The 20,394-nt window shown below is 40.3% G+C and overlaps 1 protein-coding gene and 1 long non-coding RNA gene across 3 annotated transcripts in view; one reads left to right on the top strand and one right to left on the bottom strand.

Moving 5' to 3' along the window:
• LOC307021337 overlaps window positions 1-20,394 on the bottom strand; it is a 52,578-nt gene that overhangs the window by 13,597 nt on the left and 18,587 nt on the right. Inside the window, exon 1 of one of the 2 annotated variants that reach the window (XR_013803128.1) lies at window positions 359-487. The exons of the other annotated variant lie outside the window; for it this stretch is intronic. This is a non-coding gene — a long non-coding RNA (uncharacterized lncRNA). Of the gene's footprint in view, window positions 1-358; window positions 488-20,394 lie in introns of those variants that run through there. 2 annotated transcript variants of the gene reach the window in all.
• Window positions 6,509-16,454, top strand: LOC307021319 (uncharacterized protein). The gene is made up of 2 exons (XM_079653322.1): window positions 6,509-12,929; window positions 14,206-16,454. Exons 1-2 carry the CDS (start codon window positions 12,840-12,842, stop codon window positions 16,054-16,056), a joined length of 1,941 nt encoding a protein of 646 aa, XP_079509448.1. The 5' UTR covers window positions 6,509-12,839; the 3' UTR covers window positions 16,057-16,454.

Here is a 20,394-nt window from a genome sequence, read left to right as displayed (position 1 = left end):
ATCAGGGGGGTCCCCATCTCCCGTTTATTGCGCAATATACGCTATTTCCGCGCACACTCACACACACACACACACACACACACACACACACACACACATATACACACACACACACACACACACACACAGCCTGCGTGTAGGGAGGGGCGGGCCTGCACACACCCACACACAGTCTGCGTGATCTGCGTGTAGGGAGGGGCGGGCCTTTACACACCCACAAACAAACAAACACACACACACACACACCAACTTGAACGCCAAGGCTAATTATGCTATTCTTCTTATCTCCGGAATCCACACAGGACATACGCACACGCTCATATTATGCACAGCAAAGATACAAAAAATAGTCTTTTACCTCAAGTGAGAATAGACCAAAGATGCCTTGGCTCGACTTCTTCTCGTTGCCATCCTGGTTTCCAAGAAGAAGAGAGACGATGTCCTGCTTTAATCCAGCTTTTCACGAGCGGCACTGGGTCGAATTTGTCCAAAGGGGGTCCGTTTAGGTCCACAAACAGAAGCGAAGACAGGCTCTCCTTGCGCAACCTGTTGGGCTCTGGTTGTTGGTGTTATTCACAGCGGAAAAGCCTCTTTCGCACTCAGCAGACGTGGGGAGGTAAGTGCGACTTGCTATGCATAGCCGTTCCAGTGTTTTGCCCGGTGGAGTGCACTGCAATTTCCAGTCTCGAAACTGCCCCACGGCCTCCCCGGCTGGTTCTCCGACCAATTTAGCCAGACGGTGTACTTCTTGTTTGCCTTACAAAGTCAAGTCTTCCTGCTCTCCTGGCCAAAAGCGCTTATCAAGAGCTTTGAGCGTCTGGACCAAGCTTGATTCAGGTAAGCGCTTGGTTAGCAACCACCGATTCATAAAAACGAGGCTTGTTTATTTTGCCCCTGCCTTCTGTCAGCTCTACGTCCTTAAAAAAGCCCAATGAGACGCCCTGTTCAGCCTTCTTCATTGATCTCCCCCTGGTCGTCTTCATGGCGGTCAAAACATTGATGGTTTGTTTGATTTGGACACTTGAGTCCACAAGTGTCATTTCTCTTCTCTGCAGCTTGAGAGACAGGCTCTCGAGTTCACGCAGGATATCTTTCATGACAGCCAAATCTTCCACGAATCCTGAGTTTGTTAGGTGTTTGAGAAGTCCCTTGTATTTTTGCCTCTCAAGATCATTACGTGATGCGTTCTCACTGGATGTTTTAAAATCGAGTGCTAGTGCGGGAAAATCTTTCCATACAGATTTTACTGTTTTAAAGCTGCTGGCAATCCATCTGATGGTGAAAATTTGACCTATTTTCAGTATTTCCATGTTCAGCTCGGCCGCTGCTTCTTTCAGCAATCTGGAATTCCTGGTTGACTGATTGTAGAGTAAGTGTAATGTGAAATAAATATCTCAAATTGATTAGTGCCACCCACTTCTTTAACCTGTTAAGCCCGAGAGACCCCGGTACTGGGGGCCTCCTGCAACATCTTGCAGGAAACAGTGTCTGAGGGCATGTTCATTTAATAAACTATGAATGTTTTATATCCATGTAACGGTTAGCAATGCTAACGCTGAGCCTCTGAATTAGCAACGAGCGAAAAATGCTAACAGATGACTGCACCGAAATTCACTCACAAAACCTTATTATTTATCTTTGCTGCAAATCTCAACCCATCGTTTCACATCGTGAGGAGACACAGAATCGAGGGGTACCCTCATTATCACTCAATTATACGAACTCTTGGAGATAATAACAAGAACAGACATCAAAACATATGGAGCTAGGTAGCTAGAAACGCTGACATGGCTCACCTCTGTTGTAGTCTGGTCAAAAGTGGTCTTCAATGGCATTAAAACGATAAAAACGATGCTGAAGTTAATCCATAGGTTAATCCAATGTGTCTGTGTCACTTTGAATGATTTCTGATAATCCATAAGCAATAAACCTGCTTTTCAGTTTTGAGATGTCAGACCTAGAGACAGCTTCACTCTGGAGCAAAACTGTGTGCGCGAAGCCCCCCCCTTTTTGTTTTACCATGTGTGTGTGGGGAGATTCCCCTTCGATTCTATTGGCTCTAACGGTCAGAAAGAGATGTCAATCACCAAAATCGACCAATGGGTTCCAGAGAAACGGTAAAACCCCCATTTCCACCCAAATCACCTCAGAGGTGGAGTTTTTTATGCTAAACCTCTCTAAAAAGGTCAGATGTCACTTGTTTTGCATCAATCTTGATCCAGGGTACTTATTATATGTTGTACTTTGGATTCCTAAAGCTTTTAGTCTACCTTACCATCATCCAAGGGTAGTTTTCACTGTAAGTAAAAAATAATTTTTGGACGGACACTATAATTTACAGTTTTTTACTATGTTCAATCTGAATTTTCTTTAAAATAAAAAACATCTATATTGATTCTGACTTTTCTACATCTAACTCACAGGTATATCATTGCTTTGAGAAAAAAATATTATTAACTTAACCCTTTTAAAAGGGAAGATATGTTCATTTGTTCTGGGAATGTCATTTTCGAGCCTGAGACCTGAAAAAAAGGCTCAGGGCTAAACTGGTTAAGAGCATCTTTGACTGACAGTTCTAGTCTGTGCGCCAGGCAGTGTACAGACTCCACGTTCGGAAAATAGTTTTTGAGTCTGACGACAAGCCCACTGGCTTTTCCCGTGAGCACTGCAGCCCCATCGGTGGCTATGCTTATTAGGTGCGTCTTCAAAAAGTCATCATCAATTCCAGCTTTATATAGACTCCATCATCGAGTTATAAATTGATTCAGCATCAACCCCATCTGTAAGTTCCACTATATCCAGGAACGGTACTTTCATCAATTGTGATTGATACCTTTGAATCCATTTCTTTCACATTAGAGACGAACTTGAGGTGCATTTCCTTTACAATGTGACAGATTTGCGGATATTCCCAACTTCGGCTCCATTCAGCTCCTGCATTATCATGAGGGGGTTGAGCTTTTTATAAGATAGCCTTTCCTTTGCTACGGTGTAAGCTGTTCTAAACGAGACTTGTTTTCTTGAGTAAATCGGACTGTACATCAATGAAACAGTTTGGGAGGGTTTCTTTGTCTTTCATCTGTACTATTTCCACTGACCTCGCGTGGGCCTGGCTGTCCCTGTGTTTGTATAGGCTATCTTCTTTCGTAGATGCATCAGGGCTAGTAACATCACCATTGATCCATTCTTCCACGAGGTGTAAACCCGGTCCCTTTTCTGAGAGTAGCAACGTTTTTGCTTTCCTACACACTAAGCAGTCACTAGCAGCAGTAGCAGATACCTCCGCAACTACTGCGTCTTCTGAGCTCTCTTCCTCAACTTCACCTCCTTCTGGGGAGTGACTGGGAGGGACAGGAGCCCCCAACCCGCTAACAGCTCTGGTAGCGAGTGCTGTGCTAGCTGCTGCATCATCAGCATCATCTCTGGTTGTCTCTTGGTCATCTCGTGGTGTCACTTTTTTGGATGTGAATCCAAAGTGCGCGAGTGAAACACTTTGGTTTAGCTTTCTCTTAGACATTTTAGTCCTCTCTAATGTAACGTCTTTCTCTCCTCTTTGCCGCGCGTGGCTAATTTGGATAATTTCACAAGGCGTACCCGCGTCACACGGCTGGCTCTGCTTTTGACAGCCAAAATAGAAGATATTTGTGAATACATGTTTTGAATTATGAATACTGGACATAGTAAGCTTAAAAACATTTTAGTGACAATTGCAAGTGACAAATAAATATTATAATTTCAGACCCCCCCTACATTTTGCTGTTGAGAATTTGAGAAGTTGAGAAAGGTAGTACCCATAGAGTCCAGTAGAGGGCGGAGCCTGTGAGAGATATAACAATTAATTTCTGATCTCCTGCTAAATTACAAACCATCCAGAACTCTCAGGTCTTCTGGGACGGGTCTGCTTTCAGGATATGTTCCAGGATAAGAGATCAACTGTGCAGAGTTCTTCTTCTTTGCTTTAATGGCGAATCGCTTCCACTTGGAGCATATCACCACTATACTGTTGATTTATTTAATGTAGGCTATAAACTGCCCATATTGTTCATGTAGTTCAAATCACCGACTGTGTGAATGTGAAAATGAATAGAATATCACCTCCCATCTTCAGAGCAATCTGACTATTATAACATTAGCATTAAGAAAGCTTACTTAAATATCTGCCACAACATAAACGTAACATTACGTGGCCTACAGTCCGCGGCACTGTGAGTGCAGACGTCAATGTGTCCCATAATCATTCATATCACATCATATCACATCATAATGCAGCCTATCATATATTTCCTTATCTGAGTCAGCTTCTTGAGCCGTATCTGGCCGTGCAACACTTACAGTGTCACATACTGTATGCAGAAGTATTATTTTAAGCAACACATTAAGTTGACGAAACACTCGAGTCAAATGTAATTAAAGTCAGATCCACTTGTGTCTTGGACGGGTCAGTGATATCATAAACCTGTTAATGTACGCATTCAAACACTTTTTCTTTTACCAGCTGTATTCACCTTGCAGGCAGGGACGCCGCCAGGGATTTTGGGCCCCATGAAAAGATATCACATTGGGCCCCACCACCAGGCACAGGCCGCGCCAACCAAGCACAATGCTGTAACCACACCTCCAGAACCCAACCGACTCATTTATGCTTTAAATAACTCTACCTGTACAGGCTTGTTGCATCTATCTTGTAGTCCAATATTAACCGCACAATAACTGACACTGAGCAGTGAAAATATAACACTGTGCAGACTGCAAATTCTACTGCAACATTCTGCTGCAGTAGAATTCACTATTTGATATAACACTAACATTCCTGAGAATAGACCTCAATAGTAATCTCTTATGGTTTACATGCCTTTTTAATAACATTTTTGAATGGACCATTCATAAATCAAAATAAATATAACTTAAATATACATGACCTCTTAAATAAAAATAAAGTGAACATTAACACCAATATTATCATTTATAAAATGCTATAACAAAAAAAATAACATAAGCAGCAGAATTTTTTATTAAATATACCAACTACAAAATAAGCGGTGTTAAATATGTTAGTTATTCTCGCGTCCAGGAGAGAAGCTTTAAAATGAGACTAAATGGAGTCTCTGAGAAGATTCAAATGGGATACTTTAATTTAAAAAGGCGCGGTAGTGTTACAGACAGAATATTGTTCAGGCAGAAAACAGCTGTGATCCGGTGTCGGTACCAGATGTGTTCGGGGTACCATATGTGTTCGGGGGCCGTCTCTTACCAATGACGTCACGCATTGTACGCATTGTGATTGGCTGTACGGTAATTTACCCAGGGGTGCTCGGGGGCAAATCACATCTACAGATCATGACGAACCGAATTGAATTATTCCTATGCTCCTAGCGTGTGAAAATGTTTGTGAAAAACATGTTAAAAAAACATGAAAACGGAGCAATGGCTGTACGCCATTGGCTGTACGGCAACTCAAGAGGACCATCATACACGGTCAAATTCCGAACATTTAAACATAGCCTACACTTCATTCTTTACTTTGTCCGTTATTATATGTAGAATATGAACTACCTCTCTGAAAGGTCCCAATGTGTTCATTTTGATGGGCTGTCTTCTGAGTGGTTAAACATCACTAAAGATTTTCTGACTTCTGACTGCTTTGGATATATAATTACACCACAATAAGGTTTTACTATCACAGTGCACTGAGATTTGTGACAAACTGTAAAGCACTTACGCATCACTGTACACTGTAAACCAAGGCGGTTTTGCCATCACTTACTGTACTGAGGCTCAGTCACTGGTACATTTTCATTTACAAAGCCATGTTGGATAAAGTACCATCTTATATCTGCTCCCTGATCTCTCGGCAAATTGAAAGTACTTATTGCCTGAGATCTCATGCTGTGGTTTTATTAAATGTGCCAAGTGCTAGGACTGTCTTAGGGAAGAAAGATTTTAGATGTGCAGCTCCACTAACTTGGAACAGTCTGCAAAAAGAATGTAAAATTACCAAGCTGGTACCACTACATGTTTTTAAAGCTCGGTTGGATGCTCCACAGTCAGATGCTGTTGGTACCTGTACATGTAGATAGATATGTAAATTGTAATCCCTGTAATTTTTGCTGTATGATGTCCTTTTGTTGTTCTGTTGTTTATGTTTTTATGTCTTCATGTGGAACCTACTGCTGCAGGTCTCCCTTGAAAAATAGATCATTGATCTCAATGGGATTTTACCTGGATAAATAAAGGTTTTGAATTGAATGTCGAGCATTAACTGCAAGTCACTCAAAGGCATAAACTGGAGAATAATTATGTTACAAGTGTTACAGAAAACATATCCAAGTGTAACAAACATCCAGTATTAACCTTACTGTTTTTTTACTAGCAGTAACAAACTAATAATTTTCATGAAGTGCATATTTATTCCAAACTCACAATATATATATATATATATGTAATAAAACATAATGCACAATGGTACACAGTATCCAAACTCTTTAGGCACTGGTCAGAGGCATTCATGTAAAGCAGATCACCAGAATCCATTACTGGTAAAAACGTTGCAGATCAAATGTTTCCTTGTCTGAAAGGAGAAACCTAATTTTAAAACAACATTTTCAGTGTGTGACTTGAAAGATAAGTTCTGATCAATAATAAAACCTAGATATGTGTATGTAGTGACCCTTTCAATGTCAATGTCAGTCCCTTGAACAGTACACATGTTGGGGAGAAAATAAGTTAACTTTTTGCGATTTGAGAATATCATGAGTTTGGAGTTGTCTGCATTTAATACTAACTTGATTTGATATAAATGGGATGGAATAACATCAAAGACAGACTGGAGGAAATCAAGACTTGCTCTATAGAAGAGGATGAACAATAAATAACAGTATCATCTGCATAAAAATGGAAAGCAGCATTTGAAAGATTATTCGAGATGATTTACATACAGTATATGGTGAAATTATTGGTCCTAATATGGAACCTTGGCGCACACCCTTTGAAATCAAATCAATCAAATCAAGTTTTATTTATATAGCACATTTATAAACGATTTTTGGTCGAGCCAAAGTGCTGTACAAATAATAAAAAATACCCTACAGTAAAGACATTTTACAGCTAATACAACAGCAGTTTGTTCAGAATATCAGTATGAGAAGAAAACGACACCCTTTGTCCTTAGACCCTCACATCGTACAAGGAAAAACTTCAAGAGAAAACCCACAGTTTAAAGGGAAAAATGGGAGAAACCTCAGGGAGAGCAACAGAAGAGGGATCCCTCTCCCAGGACAAACAGACGTGCAATAGATGCCGTGTGTAAATCGAGGAGATAATACATTTGCAACATAGGTAGACCGAATGTTAGGAAATGCATGCGTCTATAATAATAGGATGAATCCACGAAGATGTCAACAATCCTGTGGGAGCCTTCAGGGAGGCAGCACGACGAGACCCAGGCAGGACCGCAGAGACAGGTTAAGCCACGACCCGAAGTCCACGACTTAATCCAGAACTCAGGATAGAGGATCCAGGATGCGGGACCACAGCAAGAGGATCAGCCTCGACTCAAGATCACATCAAGACACAAAAGAAGAAAAATTTGGCTGGGTTAATCGGAACATGAGAATACACAGATTCAGACAGACAGAAGGAAGAACAAGCACTCCCTTTGGAGTGATTTTTTTTAAATATTGAAGTTAAATGCATCAATCTGGTGCACTTTGAGAGCAAAATGAAGAGATATATGGATACCTCTCAACATCCATATGAAACAACTGTAAACAGATTTACTTTGTCTTTATGGATTCGATTGTGGACTTGATTGTGATTGCTGCACATTATCCCTTACTTAATAAATACTTTTTTTGATAATCTATTATTTAGAAAAGTATATCATATTGATATATAATATATAATTTATTGATAATATATAATATAATCAAATATAACAATCAAAACGAAATAAGTAGTATTAAGTATTAGGGCTAAGAAAATATTGTACATGTGAAATAGTTGTATGTATTGATTTAAATTGACATGCATACGCTAAGAAAAATTGTCCGTTGTTATTGTTTGAACTAACGTACCAACGGCACTGAACATATTACATATTACCTACCATATTACGTTTTATACTTCTTACCTTCGATTTCTCTTGTTCTTCTCCTCATTCGTCTTTGTTTTTCTTCAAGTTTTATTGTATTTCTTCAAGTTTTTATCTTGTTGGTCGAATGCACTTAAGCGTCAGCTAAATACAATGTAATGTAATGATAAAAAAAAAACTCTATACTCTAGACAGCGTGGGTAAATTACCGTACAGCCAATCACAATGCGTGACGTCATTACGTCGTGACATCGTGACGTCACTGGTAAGAGACGGACCCCGAACACATATGGTACCCCGAACACATCTGGTACCGACACCGGCTCTCGTGAGCAAGAGAAGAGAGCGAATCCCTCGTCCGGTGCTGTTATATATATCCTCTGCTGGCTCCTCCCCGCCAGCCGGCTCGCCTCGTCTCTAATGTCCGTTGTTGCTTTTAAACAGAGGATTGGTACTTTTCACATTCAATATATGTTTAACACGCCTTTTCTCCTCATATTCTCTTTCATCACTTTTAATGTAACACATTCTAAACGATGTAATCAATACTCTAAAAAATACAGAAAATACTTCACGGCTGGTTTGGTTTCCGGTCATTCCGGATGTTGTCACATGCTACTCTCGTCTGTAAACAATAATGTATTCAAATAAACTGTACCTTCATTTAATATTCAGCATGGTAGTATCTCGACATCTATAGTTGTAGTGTTAAATCAGTAGGTTTCGGTGTGCATCACTCCATGTCATTTTGCTACTAAATTCACCTCTTTAGGAAATCGAATATTAGCCACATGCTAAATGCTAACCGGAGATGAAAGATTTTCAGAATAAAAGCTTAACAACTGGTTGTTCACAAGAATTTCTGTTTTTTAAGTTAAAAAAGAGCATTTAACTTGACATCATGTTTAAACTACATTATACCATCAAAACATTGATTTTAATTTCTAACAGCGGGTATTAAAGTGTAAACGGACAACAAAACGGAAATGGAAGTGAAAAGGCCTGATGGTGGTGCTAAATCAGAGCCTGTTCTCAGTCTTTTTCTCATCATGCATCTTGTGTGTAGTGATCCAATATCATTACCATAGCCTTGCCCTTTAACAGTTATTACGAGGCCTTGCTCAGCATTACTCACCAAGAGCCCAGCGCCTAGCCTTCTTACAGGCAAAGTCACTGATCAAGTCTTTGAAGTCCAGCTTTCTAGCCAACTGGCTTTCAATGGACAGCATGGCAAGACTGCAAAGCCTTATGGGGGGACAGGGCTGCGGAGCCTAAATATGGATATGTTGGTCCTGGCACCAGGGGGAGGGGCAACTGATTTAGTATGAATAGCTGCTGTAGGAGCCATTTTATGGGTGTTGTTGGTGTGTCAGTTTATTTAAGTTATACGTATAGTGCAATATTATTTTTGAACACTTGGTGCTGGGGTTTAGCTGCACCGGGTGTATATAAAGAGGTCATAGGTGACAGGAAGAGGCAGGACACAGAAGGAGAGAGCATACCAATTCCACCAGCCTGGCAGATGCTCATCACAACAACAAAAACTGTACAATCAAACCTGTTATGCAAAACGCTGAATAAAACATCATTATAAACTGAAACTAAGGACCGGAAAGTCATCTGTTTGTGTCTGCGTGTGGATCACTCTTCACCCCTTCTGTGACGTGATGACAAAAATATATTGGACATAGGAACAGGAATTGCCATTACAGCTGCTAAAACTGTACCTGCATTTATTAAATGTCAGCTAAAAGAGCAGTGAAATGAAAAACCTCAGTATTTTCTGTGAAGATATTAACAGTACTTAATGTCAGCAAAACATTACAATTATTATCTACAATGGACTAAGCTTAGCTAACAGACTAATTTCCACCACTCATGGACCATACCCACCTTTTCTTTGAAAAACTGGGTGACATACTGTCGTCCTTTAGTCCCTCTCTCTTGTCTTTCTCTCCTTTCTTTTCTTTTTTGAAAGCCTGACTTTGTTAGTCGTTGAGACATGGCACACACATAAGTACTAGCATCCCTCCTCACATGCTCTCACTCTGCTGCTAGAAAGTGCGGTACCACACAGCGTTTGGAGGCAGGACCAAACCATTACATGTAAATAGAAGGGGGTGTACGGAGGCTTTGGATAATTAACATTTGGAAGAAAAAAAGTGAAATGAATTTTAAGTTTAATGAATACATTTCCAATATAACGTTCTATTATTGTTAATTATTGATGATTGATGAAAGGTTACTTAAACATTTTTTCTTAATGTTCTAAAAATGTTTGGGGCCCCTGTCAGTCACGGGCCCTTAGAATCGTCCTAACATTTCACCCCCTGGCGCCCCTGCTTGCAGGTGCCAGCTATGTGGCTTTTATCCTGGATAAAGTGTTTAAGTCATGGATCTTAAAAGTTTAACTTCTTATGGAAGCCTGTTTGCGCCACAGGAAAAAAAATACAAAAATCCTGTAAGTCATTATAATGACTTAGCTATCTCATTATAATGACTTACTATCTCATTATAATGACTTAGCTATCTCATTATAATGACTTAGCTATCTCATTATAATGACCTAAGACAACTACCAGCAAGTCAAAGCAATACACTAGCTGTAAGCAATCTTGATTTTGGAGCACTCCTGAAAAGAACATTGTTTTTGCTCTTGCCACACACTTCATGAAGGTATTATCTACTGTTAAAAAGGAAACATGTGAAGTAATGTTACTGGTATAGGCCTATTGTTAAATAGATAAACGTTAAATATAGCATGCACCTACCGTTTGGATGGCCGAACTGACTCGAGGTAGGCCTAAGTGTCTAACGTAACTGTATTGCTATATTTCGTGTAGTGTTAGCTTACTGGGTTTAACTGACGTATTTATTAAATAACATTAAAAACTCCTGTTCAGCAATTTCTTTACAATAATTGTTGTTTTGCTGGTGTTAAAAGGTAAACACAGCGAACTGCAGTTGGCATGCAATTAATACTGTGCTAGGTTCGCTAGCTAGGGCATATGGCACTTATGCATAATTTGAAGCGGATCGAAGCCTCGGAACGATGCGCACTGTATCAGTCAATTCATTACGGAGTGTTTTTGCTTTTGACTACATTTTGACAGGATTCATACCGTGGACGCATATAGTAGATGGAGAAACGTTTCAAACAGGTCAGCTCAGCATTCTGTGGCGAGCAAGATGATGTGCATTGATACTGGGCTAGAGACATAGGGAGCTCCACCATGGTTATTTAAAACGTGTTCAAGCTTGCAAATGTCCGTTTACCTATCCATAAGCCATACCCTACGTTAGGTTCTTACTCGTCAATTACATTTATATTATGAGTTCAGATTAAGGCGTTGTAGACTATAGCTATATATAAAGTTGTGAGTTTGTGATACAGCTGCTGCGGGCTCCTGCGTTTCCATTTGCAGTGCTGCCGGAGTGCACCGGGACGATACTACAGGACATTTATTTTCTGAGGAATAACGTTTTAAATTCACATAAACGACCGTACACATACAGCGTTGTTTGCGTGTTCATTGTGTCCACTGTGGATGTACACACACGTACTACGCCTGTGCCAAGAGTAAAACATAACTTGTTTAAGTCGGAAAGAGGCTATAACTCGCCCTGGTGACTGAACGTCTACATAATCATGAAAGCATAATATGAAGTATAACCGAACATCTGATGTAGAGTTCGGACTGTAGCAGCATCTGTGGTTTTTAACATATCTTATGAAGGTAAACAGTGGTTGGCTGTGCGCTCTGCGTCCGTGCGCTCTGCGCGCTGGCGACACTTCTCAGAGGCTGCAGGTTCATCATTGTTTCTGCCTTCAGTTCACATGCTGCAGATAGTTCATAAAGACATATGAAACCGCTTCTAACACTAAAAAGCAGCCGTATGCAGCTAATTATATAAGAATCCCCCACATATATCAACGTAGACTGTTTACTCACTATCCTGCTGTGCCAATTCTGGTTAAAGAATTGTGTGTTAATTGACAGTTAGGGCCGTTTTTCAAGTCTGTCCCTACTAGGCCTAACGTGAACTTGTTTCTCATGCGGTCTAAATAAGACATGTCGTGTATATAGCTGTGGTTTCTGAATATAATTATAATGCCATGCCGTGCTCCATCTGCTCTGCTCGAGATAAAAACGTGTTTCTGCAGGAGACATGATGGAAAATGAATCCTATTGGAGAAGCTTTCTCCTTTGGCTTTCAGGTGCTCCAGATTTAGTTTCCCAGCCCATCTGCAATTAGATGGTTTGTGCCTATTGTCCTGTTTTCAGGATTAGAACAGGATGGCATATATGGCAAAAGGAGACTAAATTGTAAATTTAGCAGGTGATGTTTTAAATTGAGTGCTGAATTCATCCATTCAAAACTATATTTACAGTATGCATACTTCATTAGCTCATTCAACACTATATGACTGCATTATCAAATGTCGGCCTGTACTATTGTTAAAATAACTAAACCAAATTGGATATACAATGTACCTCATGATTTTACAATACAGAACAATGATGTCACTTGAATCTTTGTATACTTTTCGGTTTACAAAGTAAACACTGTTGGCCCATCCAGGCGCTGTCACAGATTGTAATGCAATAGAGCACTTCATAATAGGGTTTGACTGCAGTTATATACTCTAAAGTAAACATGCCCACTTCCCTTACAAACTCGCTCATCTGTAGCTCAAATCTCTTGTTGTGTATGGTTTATTTTTTATGATAACTACTAACTACTTGTAATGCATACTCACAGGATGGATGCCTTAAGTGACTTCTTGAGTCAGAGATATGTTCCAGAGGAAACAATAAAGACCTTGGAGAATGAGAAGGTACTTAATTGCATATGCATAACCAGTATATCAGCCAAACTGTTGTCCCTTTCATTGTTTCTTCAAAATATAACATTTATTAGGTCAAACTTTTTAAAAACCAATCATTCTGAAGTCGTAAAGAATTAGTTTGATAATGGTTCAATAATCAACAAAACATGTTGATATGTTTGTAAAATAATAAACAAAGCACAAAAAGTAAGGAAATGTGATGTTCCTCACAAATGTGGCACCATTTGAAAGGTAAATAAACAGGCTTTCCAACGGTATAAGATGTATTGCCAAGAAGCATTGTTACAACAAAGAAATAATTATCTACCAAACACAAATGTCCTTACCTTTTTTGCTATGTTTAATAAGTGCTTAACATAACAACAATGTTTTATAACACATCTAGTTAACCTTTTGTCAAACATGAAATAATCATTATCAAATCATTTGTAAATGGTGAATAAGTAAGACATGTTATGACCTGTCAGTAAAGTTATTCACAGGCAGGTAAAAAGAAGGGGCCGGAACTCCTTCTTGGTAACTAATGTGGGTCAGAGAAGGGATACCATTCTAGCCTACTTTACTGTAGTACACAATATAAATGGACCATTTGCATATGGACCATATGAAATGAATATGAATATGAAATTGGTCATCAGTTTAGAAGAGGTTTATGTTATTTTTTGGGGAGAAGGTATAGAAAAATAATCCACATTGCCCAAAAAATGCACATATTATTACCATTATTTATAATTGTATAGATGTGTACTAACACATGGAATAATTTAGCAGAAGCTAATTTAAAGTATAAACTATTATGCATGAACAAAGTCTTAAAGTTAACAATATGTTATGACTTCTGTACTCACATTTTGTAAATAATGTGTAAATGTATTACTGAATCATTTGGAAAGACAGCAAAAAAAAACGTCATTGCATATAGTCCATTTTGTGTGTTTATTATGGTTCACAGGGTACACAACTTATGCGTCCTATGAAACACATGGAATTGCTAGTCTCTTTTTTACCTGCATGTGAGTAACTTCGCTGACTAAATCTTATTTGCATATGATTATTTCCTGATTTACTTAAAGTGTGAGATGAGTTACAAAACAATTTTGATATGTTAAGCGCCTAATCATTTACAAACATATTTAAATATTTTGTTGATCATTTGTTTATTATTCAATTAAAGCTTATAAATGACTTCCAGTTGATCGTTATGAAAACATTTTAACCAATGATAAGCCAATAATCAAGATTTCTCTTTTTAAACCATTTTTAGATTGATGCCAGCACAATACAGCTGATGACAGATGAAGACTTAAAGACTTTTCTGCCATCATATGGTGATCGCCTAGCAGTGTTGGGATTTTGTAGGCGAAAGGAATACAGTCACAACAAAAATGGAAAATCAAAGCTTTTTGAGCGCTTGAAAAGTAAATTGTCCAAAAGAAAACCCAATGATGAAGGGAAGAGCAGCAAAAACCAAGGAGACCATTCCCAACCAACAGTGAAAAAAAATGCCATGAAGACGATGCGACAAGTTGAAATAGGATGGATGCATTACGATGATGAGGCAGAGGTTTTCAAGCAAGTGAGAGCCAAACGAGGAGGGGGAACCAGAAAAGTCACAGTTTCAAAGGATTCTCAGAAAATGGAGTTGATACAGGAAGGAGTTGGCTTGTTCTTTCCAAACGGGAGAAACAGGCTAGGGCCATCAACACATTTTAAGTTGGATCTAAAAAATTATCAAGAGCTGACCGTTGATGAGGAACTTACTGTCGGACAATTATACACTGACACAAAACTTCCTCTTCTAAGGTTTTACTTGACCAAACAGAAGAAAGAAAAGGATAGTCCACAAAGTCAAACCGCAGGACTGACCCCACCTTTGGAGAGAGCAGAGAGTGTTCAGGATCATTCTTCTTCTCTTAGTGTTGCCACAGCCATATCTTTTGAAACGATCAGCTCGGATATGGTATTTCTTGAGAGCACAACTGAGGACAACTTTGACTTTTCTCTTTATCCCTCAGGAAGTGGATATGAGGATGTTTTGGAGAACAGCAACATTGTTTTTATAGGAGACATTGGTGAAAATAAGCACATTAATTTGGATGATACACTACCTCTTTCCCCACCAGCATTGCCATCCAGTGAGCATAAGAGAATACTGGTTGTTCACAGAGGCCAGGTACTGCGAGAGCTCATAGCACATTTCTGTGATGAAGAACTTCAGGAGGTCGACTTCAAAATCAAGCTTGTGCTGCCGGACGGGAAAGCTGAGATGGCATATGACGATGGAGGAGTCGTCAGAGACTGCCTCTCAGAATTCTGGAAGGAATTATATGAACAGTGCACCATGGGCAACACATTTAGAGTGCATGATTTTGGAGAGAAGCAGTGGGAAAGTGTCGGCCGTATTATTGCTTTCGGATGGGCAAGGGCAAAATATCTTCCTGTGAAGATCGCGCCCGTCATATTGGAGCAAGCTTCATTAGGGTGTATCAAGAGCGATTTGGTGGAGAACTTCTTACAGTATATGCCAGAATCGGATTGTTCAGTGTTTGAGTCCTGGCAATCCGATTTTGACAGTGTGGACCAAGAAGAGCTTTTGGAAGTGCTGGACAACCACAGCTGCAGAAGAAGGCCTACAGCCAGCAATGTAGATGAAATCCAAAAGGAGCTTGCCCAAAAAACTCTTGTCCAAGAGCCTGCATATGTCATTGAACAATGGGCAAAAGTATTATGCACAGCTGGGCACAGCCTTCAGGACCTGCCATCATTGTATGAAACTCTACAACCAACGGCAAGAAAGGTTGTTAAGTCTCTCACCTTCCCAGAGGCCATCAATGTCCACCAGAAGGACATTCAAAAGTACCTAACCACATACTTAAGGAATGCTGATATGCAGCATCTGTCTTGGTTCCTCAGGTTCTGCACAGGCTCAGATCTATTCCTGGGGAAGGAAATCATAATTGACTTTACCCAGATTCAAGGTTTTCAGCGAAGACCTGTGGCCCACACTTGTGGCTGCATCCTGGAGCTGTCAATCCATTATGACAGCTTTCCTGACTTCAGCTCTGAGATGAATAAGGTGTTGGAGTCTAATGTGTGGGTAATGGACATAATCTGATCTGTCCAACAGGATCTGTTATTACAGCAACTATTCCAGGCTGATGCCCCAGAAGGTTGTGAGTTCAAGGTACGATGCTTAATCCCAAATCATTCCTGCAGAAAATCATTCTTGCAGCAAATCATTCCTGCAGCAACTTGACATTTAATTAATTTGCTGTGTATAATTAGTGTTTCTTGTGTCTTTTTCATGGATGTGGATACATTGGGTAGGTGCCCAATGGGTGCAAGGGCCCATTAGGCCCTGGGAATTCGAAAAATCGTAAAAATATGTGTGGCTACTTGCCCACTAAAGATGGGTTGTGCCGCGGTGGTTTCTTTTTTTAGTAATAATTTGTCCATGTCCACTTGTTCTAAAGAAGAACATGGCAGCTGACTGGCCCAAGTAGGTACAAATGTGTGTATTCTCGCCAAGTAGAATGAGGCTTTGTCTGGAAGTATGTGTGAGTTCAGTACACTCTAAATGCTATATGTGGGGATATGTGTAAGATCATTCCAAAATATATTTTGAAGATATCAAAATTCATGACTCAAATAGTTTTCTTTCTTTATTTGTAATGGCAGTTTACAATGTTGCCAGTTGTTTTGCCTGTTAACATTACAACAGATTTCATACTGTGCAGTCACATGTTTATTTTGACTAAATAAAAAGTTTGCTGATAATTGAGTATTGTTTGGTATTGCAGTATTGCTACTTTTACTTAGTTATTCGTCCATCGCTATAAATCAACCTTTATTTAAAAAATAAAGAAATATAAATGAATAGTTTTTAAAATGACTGAACACATGAATATTACAGCATGTGCCAAAAAAGGTACATACATTGATACAAAAGAGTACATTAAATAACATTATTTACATATTGGGAGTAATATGGACATTATTAAACTGATACTCACTACATTGCATGATCTTCTAAAACACCCTGTTGAAGATTACCTATTAATGTACTATTCAGCACCACAGACTATAGAGTTTGCATTCACACTTTGACTGATGCATGCAGTCACTGTCACAATCAAGCCCTTGGACAGAGGACTGGTAACAAGAGCAACTTCGAAGGAGCCCTGCAAACTTAGCAAAGTGTATCTACCAACAATTAATATTTCAGAGCATATTGGTACTGGTAGGCCTATTAAGGTTTTTTTTTCCGCAAAGAACAAAACCATACTCTATTCCCCCAGCTCATCAATAATCATTTGTCGAAGTTTTACATAGAGGTCCGTAATTTCATAAACATCCTCTGACATTGCCAGGCTGTGCTCAGACATTAGTTCAATACATAGGTGAAACACATCCTCATCACAAGGATAGTCCTTAAAACAACAGTGATCTCGACATGTTTCAACCTTTATTTGACCAGCTGGCTGCAAGAAACTCTGAGCCCCATATAGGTCGGGAACCACATACATTATGGAGGGACGACCATTGGGAGCCCGAGGGTTGTTGCTTGTTCTTATGCGATGGTCATTCCAGACAGCAACAATGTGATCAAGCTCCTCCTATATATTGGATAGAAAAAGATTAAAAACGTTATATAACACTTTTTCTGTCTTTGCTGATAATAAATAGTTATTTAGGCTACTGTACCTGTATGGTATTTTGAAAGCAAAACTGGATCAAGGATTTGTCGAGGAAGCTGCCAACAAAATAGCCATCAGCCTTCATCTGGTCAAAATGGTCCATCCAAAATTGCGCGCACTCACTTCTCAAGGTGCCCCACCAGCGTTCAATCCGCTGATTCCCAGTACTTGGACCTAAAGTGACACACTCCATGCCATTCTCATCCTCAATGTTGTGCAAAAACTTTTGCATCTGTGCACAGGGGCGGAGCTTCAGGGGGGGCTGTAGGGGCAGGGCTCCCCGGGGCAGGGCTCCCCGGGCCCGGGACGGTCGGGACCCAATGGGGGCCCGTCGCCGAGGCAGCAGGCTCCGCCCCCGAGATATTAGCCGGCGGGCCCTGCTGCCTCGCGCCACTGAGTGCACTGACGTTCGTGGTCATATTAGGTATTAGCATTGTAGTCTATAATATGAGTTGAACTTGTGCTGCTATTTTCCCACTCACATTTAACATTAAAACATGAAAAATTGCAAGTGAATCCCTTCTACTGTCTCCAAATGTATTTTGGGTAAAATCGTCATCAACAGCCGTCCATCAACATCATACGTAAATGAACGTCAACGTCATCATCAATCACTTGTCATTCAACAGAGCACTGCCTAAGCATGAGCAGTTATAAACACAAAAGTGGAGCTACAAAACGCAAAGAAAAGGATAAAAAGGACCAAGGAAAAGCCAAATTGTCCAAGCTAGATGGATATTTTTTTCGCCCTACTCCTCCTCCTGCGGGAGATGAACCTGAAGTTTTTGCCACTGCCAGCCATGTTTCATCCCCGAGCCCCAGCCCGCCAACAACGTTAGTGAGGGTTAGCCAGATTTACAGGTAGGCTACAATCACGGACAAACACTGTCAACAAGAAAATGTGAGTTTGTGGTAAATGTTGATATCATGGTTGTTGTTACTTCGTGTAGCTCGGCCGCCTAGCTTATTTCCTTTTCTGTCTCTCGGCTGTAGTGATGATGACAATAATAATAATAATAATAATAATAATAATAGGGACGACTCAGCAGCTGCTAGCTGCTCGTCGAGAGGAGAGCCAGGCCTGACGCTTGACCAGCCGCACCCCTCCCCCCTCCGGCTCCTTACCTGCTGCGCCGCAAGGTGAAGAAGTACCGGACACTGGGAATGAAAGCAGCAACAGGTCTCCTCCTCACGCTACTCCTACGGGTGAAACTCAGACCACGGATCATGATGTGTCCTGCAATTATCCTCTGGAGCGTTTTCCGACTGATCGGGCAAACTATTTTGAAAACATTGAGGACGCCAATATCAAAAGATATATCCTTAAAATGGGCCCATGCAAACCCAAAGGTCCATTTCCCAAAGACAAGGATAACCGTTGCTTTTCAGAAAGCTATTACACCTCCACCACTAAAGTTGGGATGAAATTTCCACGTAGCTTGATGTGCTATTCCCCAAAGTTGGACTGCTGCTACTGTGAGCCTTGCTGGCTTTTTGCCAACCGAAAGGCACCGTTCTACAACAATGCATGGGTAAACGGAATAAAAGACTGGAAACATCTTTCTACTAAAATTGAGAGGCATGAATCCACTCAAATACACCTTGGTGCATGCGTAGTATGAGCAGTGGAAAACCAACGGCACAATAGACGCTGACATGGAGAGGAATGTGCGTAATGCCGCCCAATTTTGGAGACAGGTCGTGGAGCGCATTGTTAATGTAACTCTCACTCTAGCTTCAAGCAACTTGGCATTCAGGGGCCATCGAGAGGTTCTAGGTCAGGGAAAAGCTGGCAACTTTTTGTCAATAATAGAATTATTGGCTCGCTAAGACCCTGTTTTGAAAGAGCTAATCAACCGACCAGAAGGGTCAGTGAAATACCTCAGTCACCAGATTCAAGATGAGATTATTTACATATTATCTCAACGTGTGAAAGCTGACATCATTGATGAAATAAACGAAGCCCCATTTTATTCCGTCATCATGGACACAACGCAAGATGTGTCAAAGATAGACCAGTTGAGTCAGGTTTACCGCTACATAACTGTTGTTAAGAACGACATGGATATTGCAACAGATATACAGATCAATGAAGTCTTTTTGGGTTTTGAAGTGACTGAAGGTTCATCAGCTTCAGAGCTTGAAAACAAAATCCTTGGTTCTATAGAGAAAAACGGATTAGATCTGTCTAAATGTCGCGGACAGGGCTATGATGGGGCGGCTAATATGAGTGGTGTGTATTCAGGCGTGCAAGCAAGAATAGCCGAGAAGGAGCCCCTTGCCCACTATGTTCATTGCGCTGCTCATAATCTCAACCTAGCACTCAACGACTCTGTTAAAAATGTCCCTGGAGTGAAGCAGTTCTATGACACTGTAGAGACGCTCTACAACTTTTTTGGTCACAGTATCAAACGATGGGCATTGTTCAGTGAGTTAATGAGTTAATGACGCCAGAGAGCAGAACTATCACATTAAAACGCTTATGTCCCACTCGCTGGTCATCTCGCCATGATGCGCTTGTTGCGTTAAGGCACAGATATGGAGACATTATAAAAGCCCTCGTCAAAATATCCCTTACCAGTGACAAAAAGGATGAGCGCAATGAAGCAAGTGCACTCAAGAATGCCGTAAGCAAATTTAGCTTTCTATTTTTGGTCAACATGCAGACCAAGATTGTGGAAAGCATAAATTGTGCTTCAAATTTACTGCAAGCAAAAGACGGGGATATTCTCAAAGCATTTACTCTACTGCAAAAT

Source organism: Notothenia rossii (genome assembly GCF_949606895.1).
Source record: "Notothenia rossii genome assembly, chromosome: 10".
NCBI lineage: Eukaryota > Metazoa > Chordata > Actinopteri > Perciformes > Nototheniidae > Notothenia > Notothenia rossii.
The sequence above is the reverse complement of the archived record's forward strand: the minus strand, read 5'-3'. Positions and strand labels throughout refer to the sequence as shown.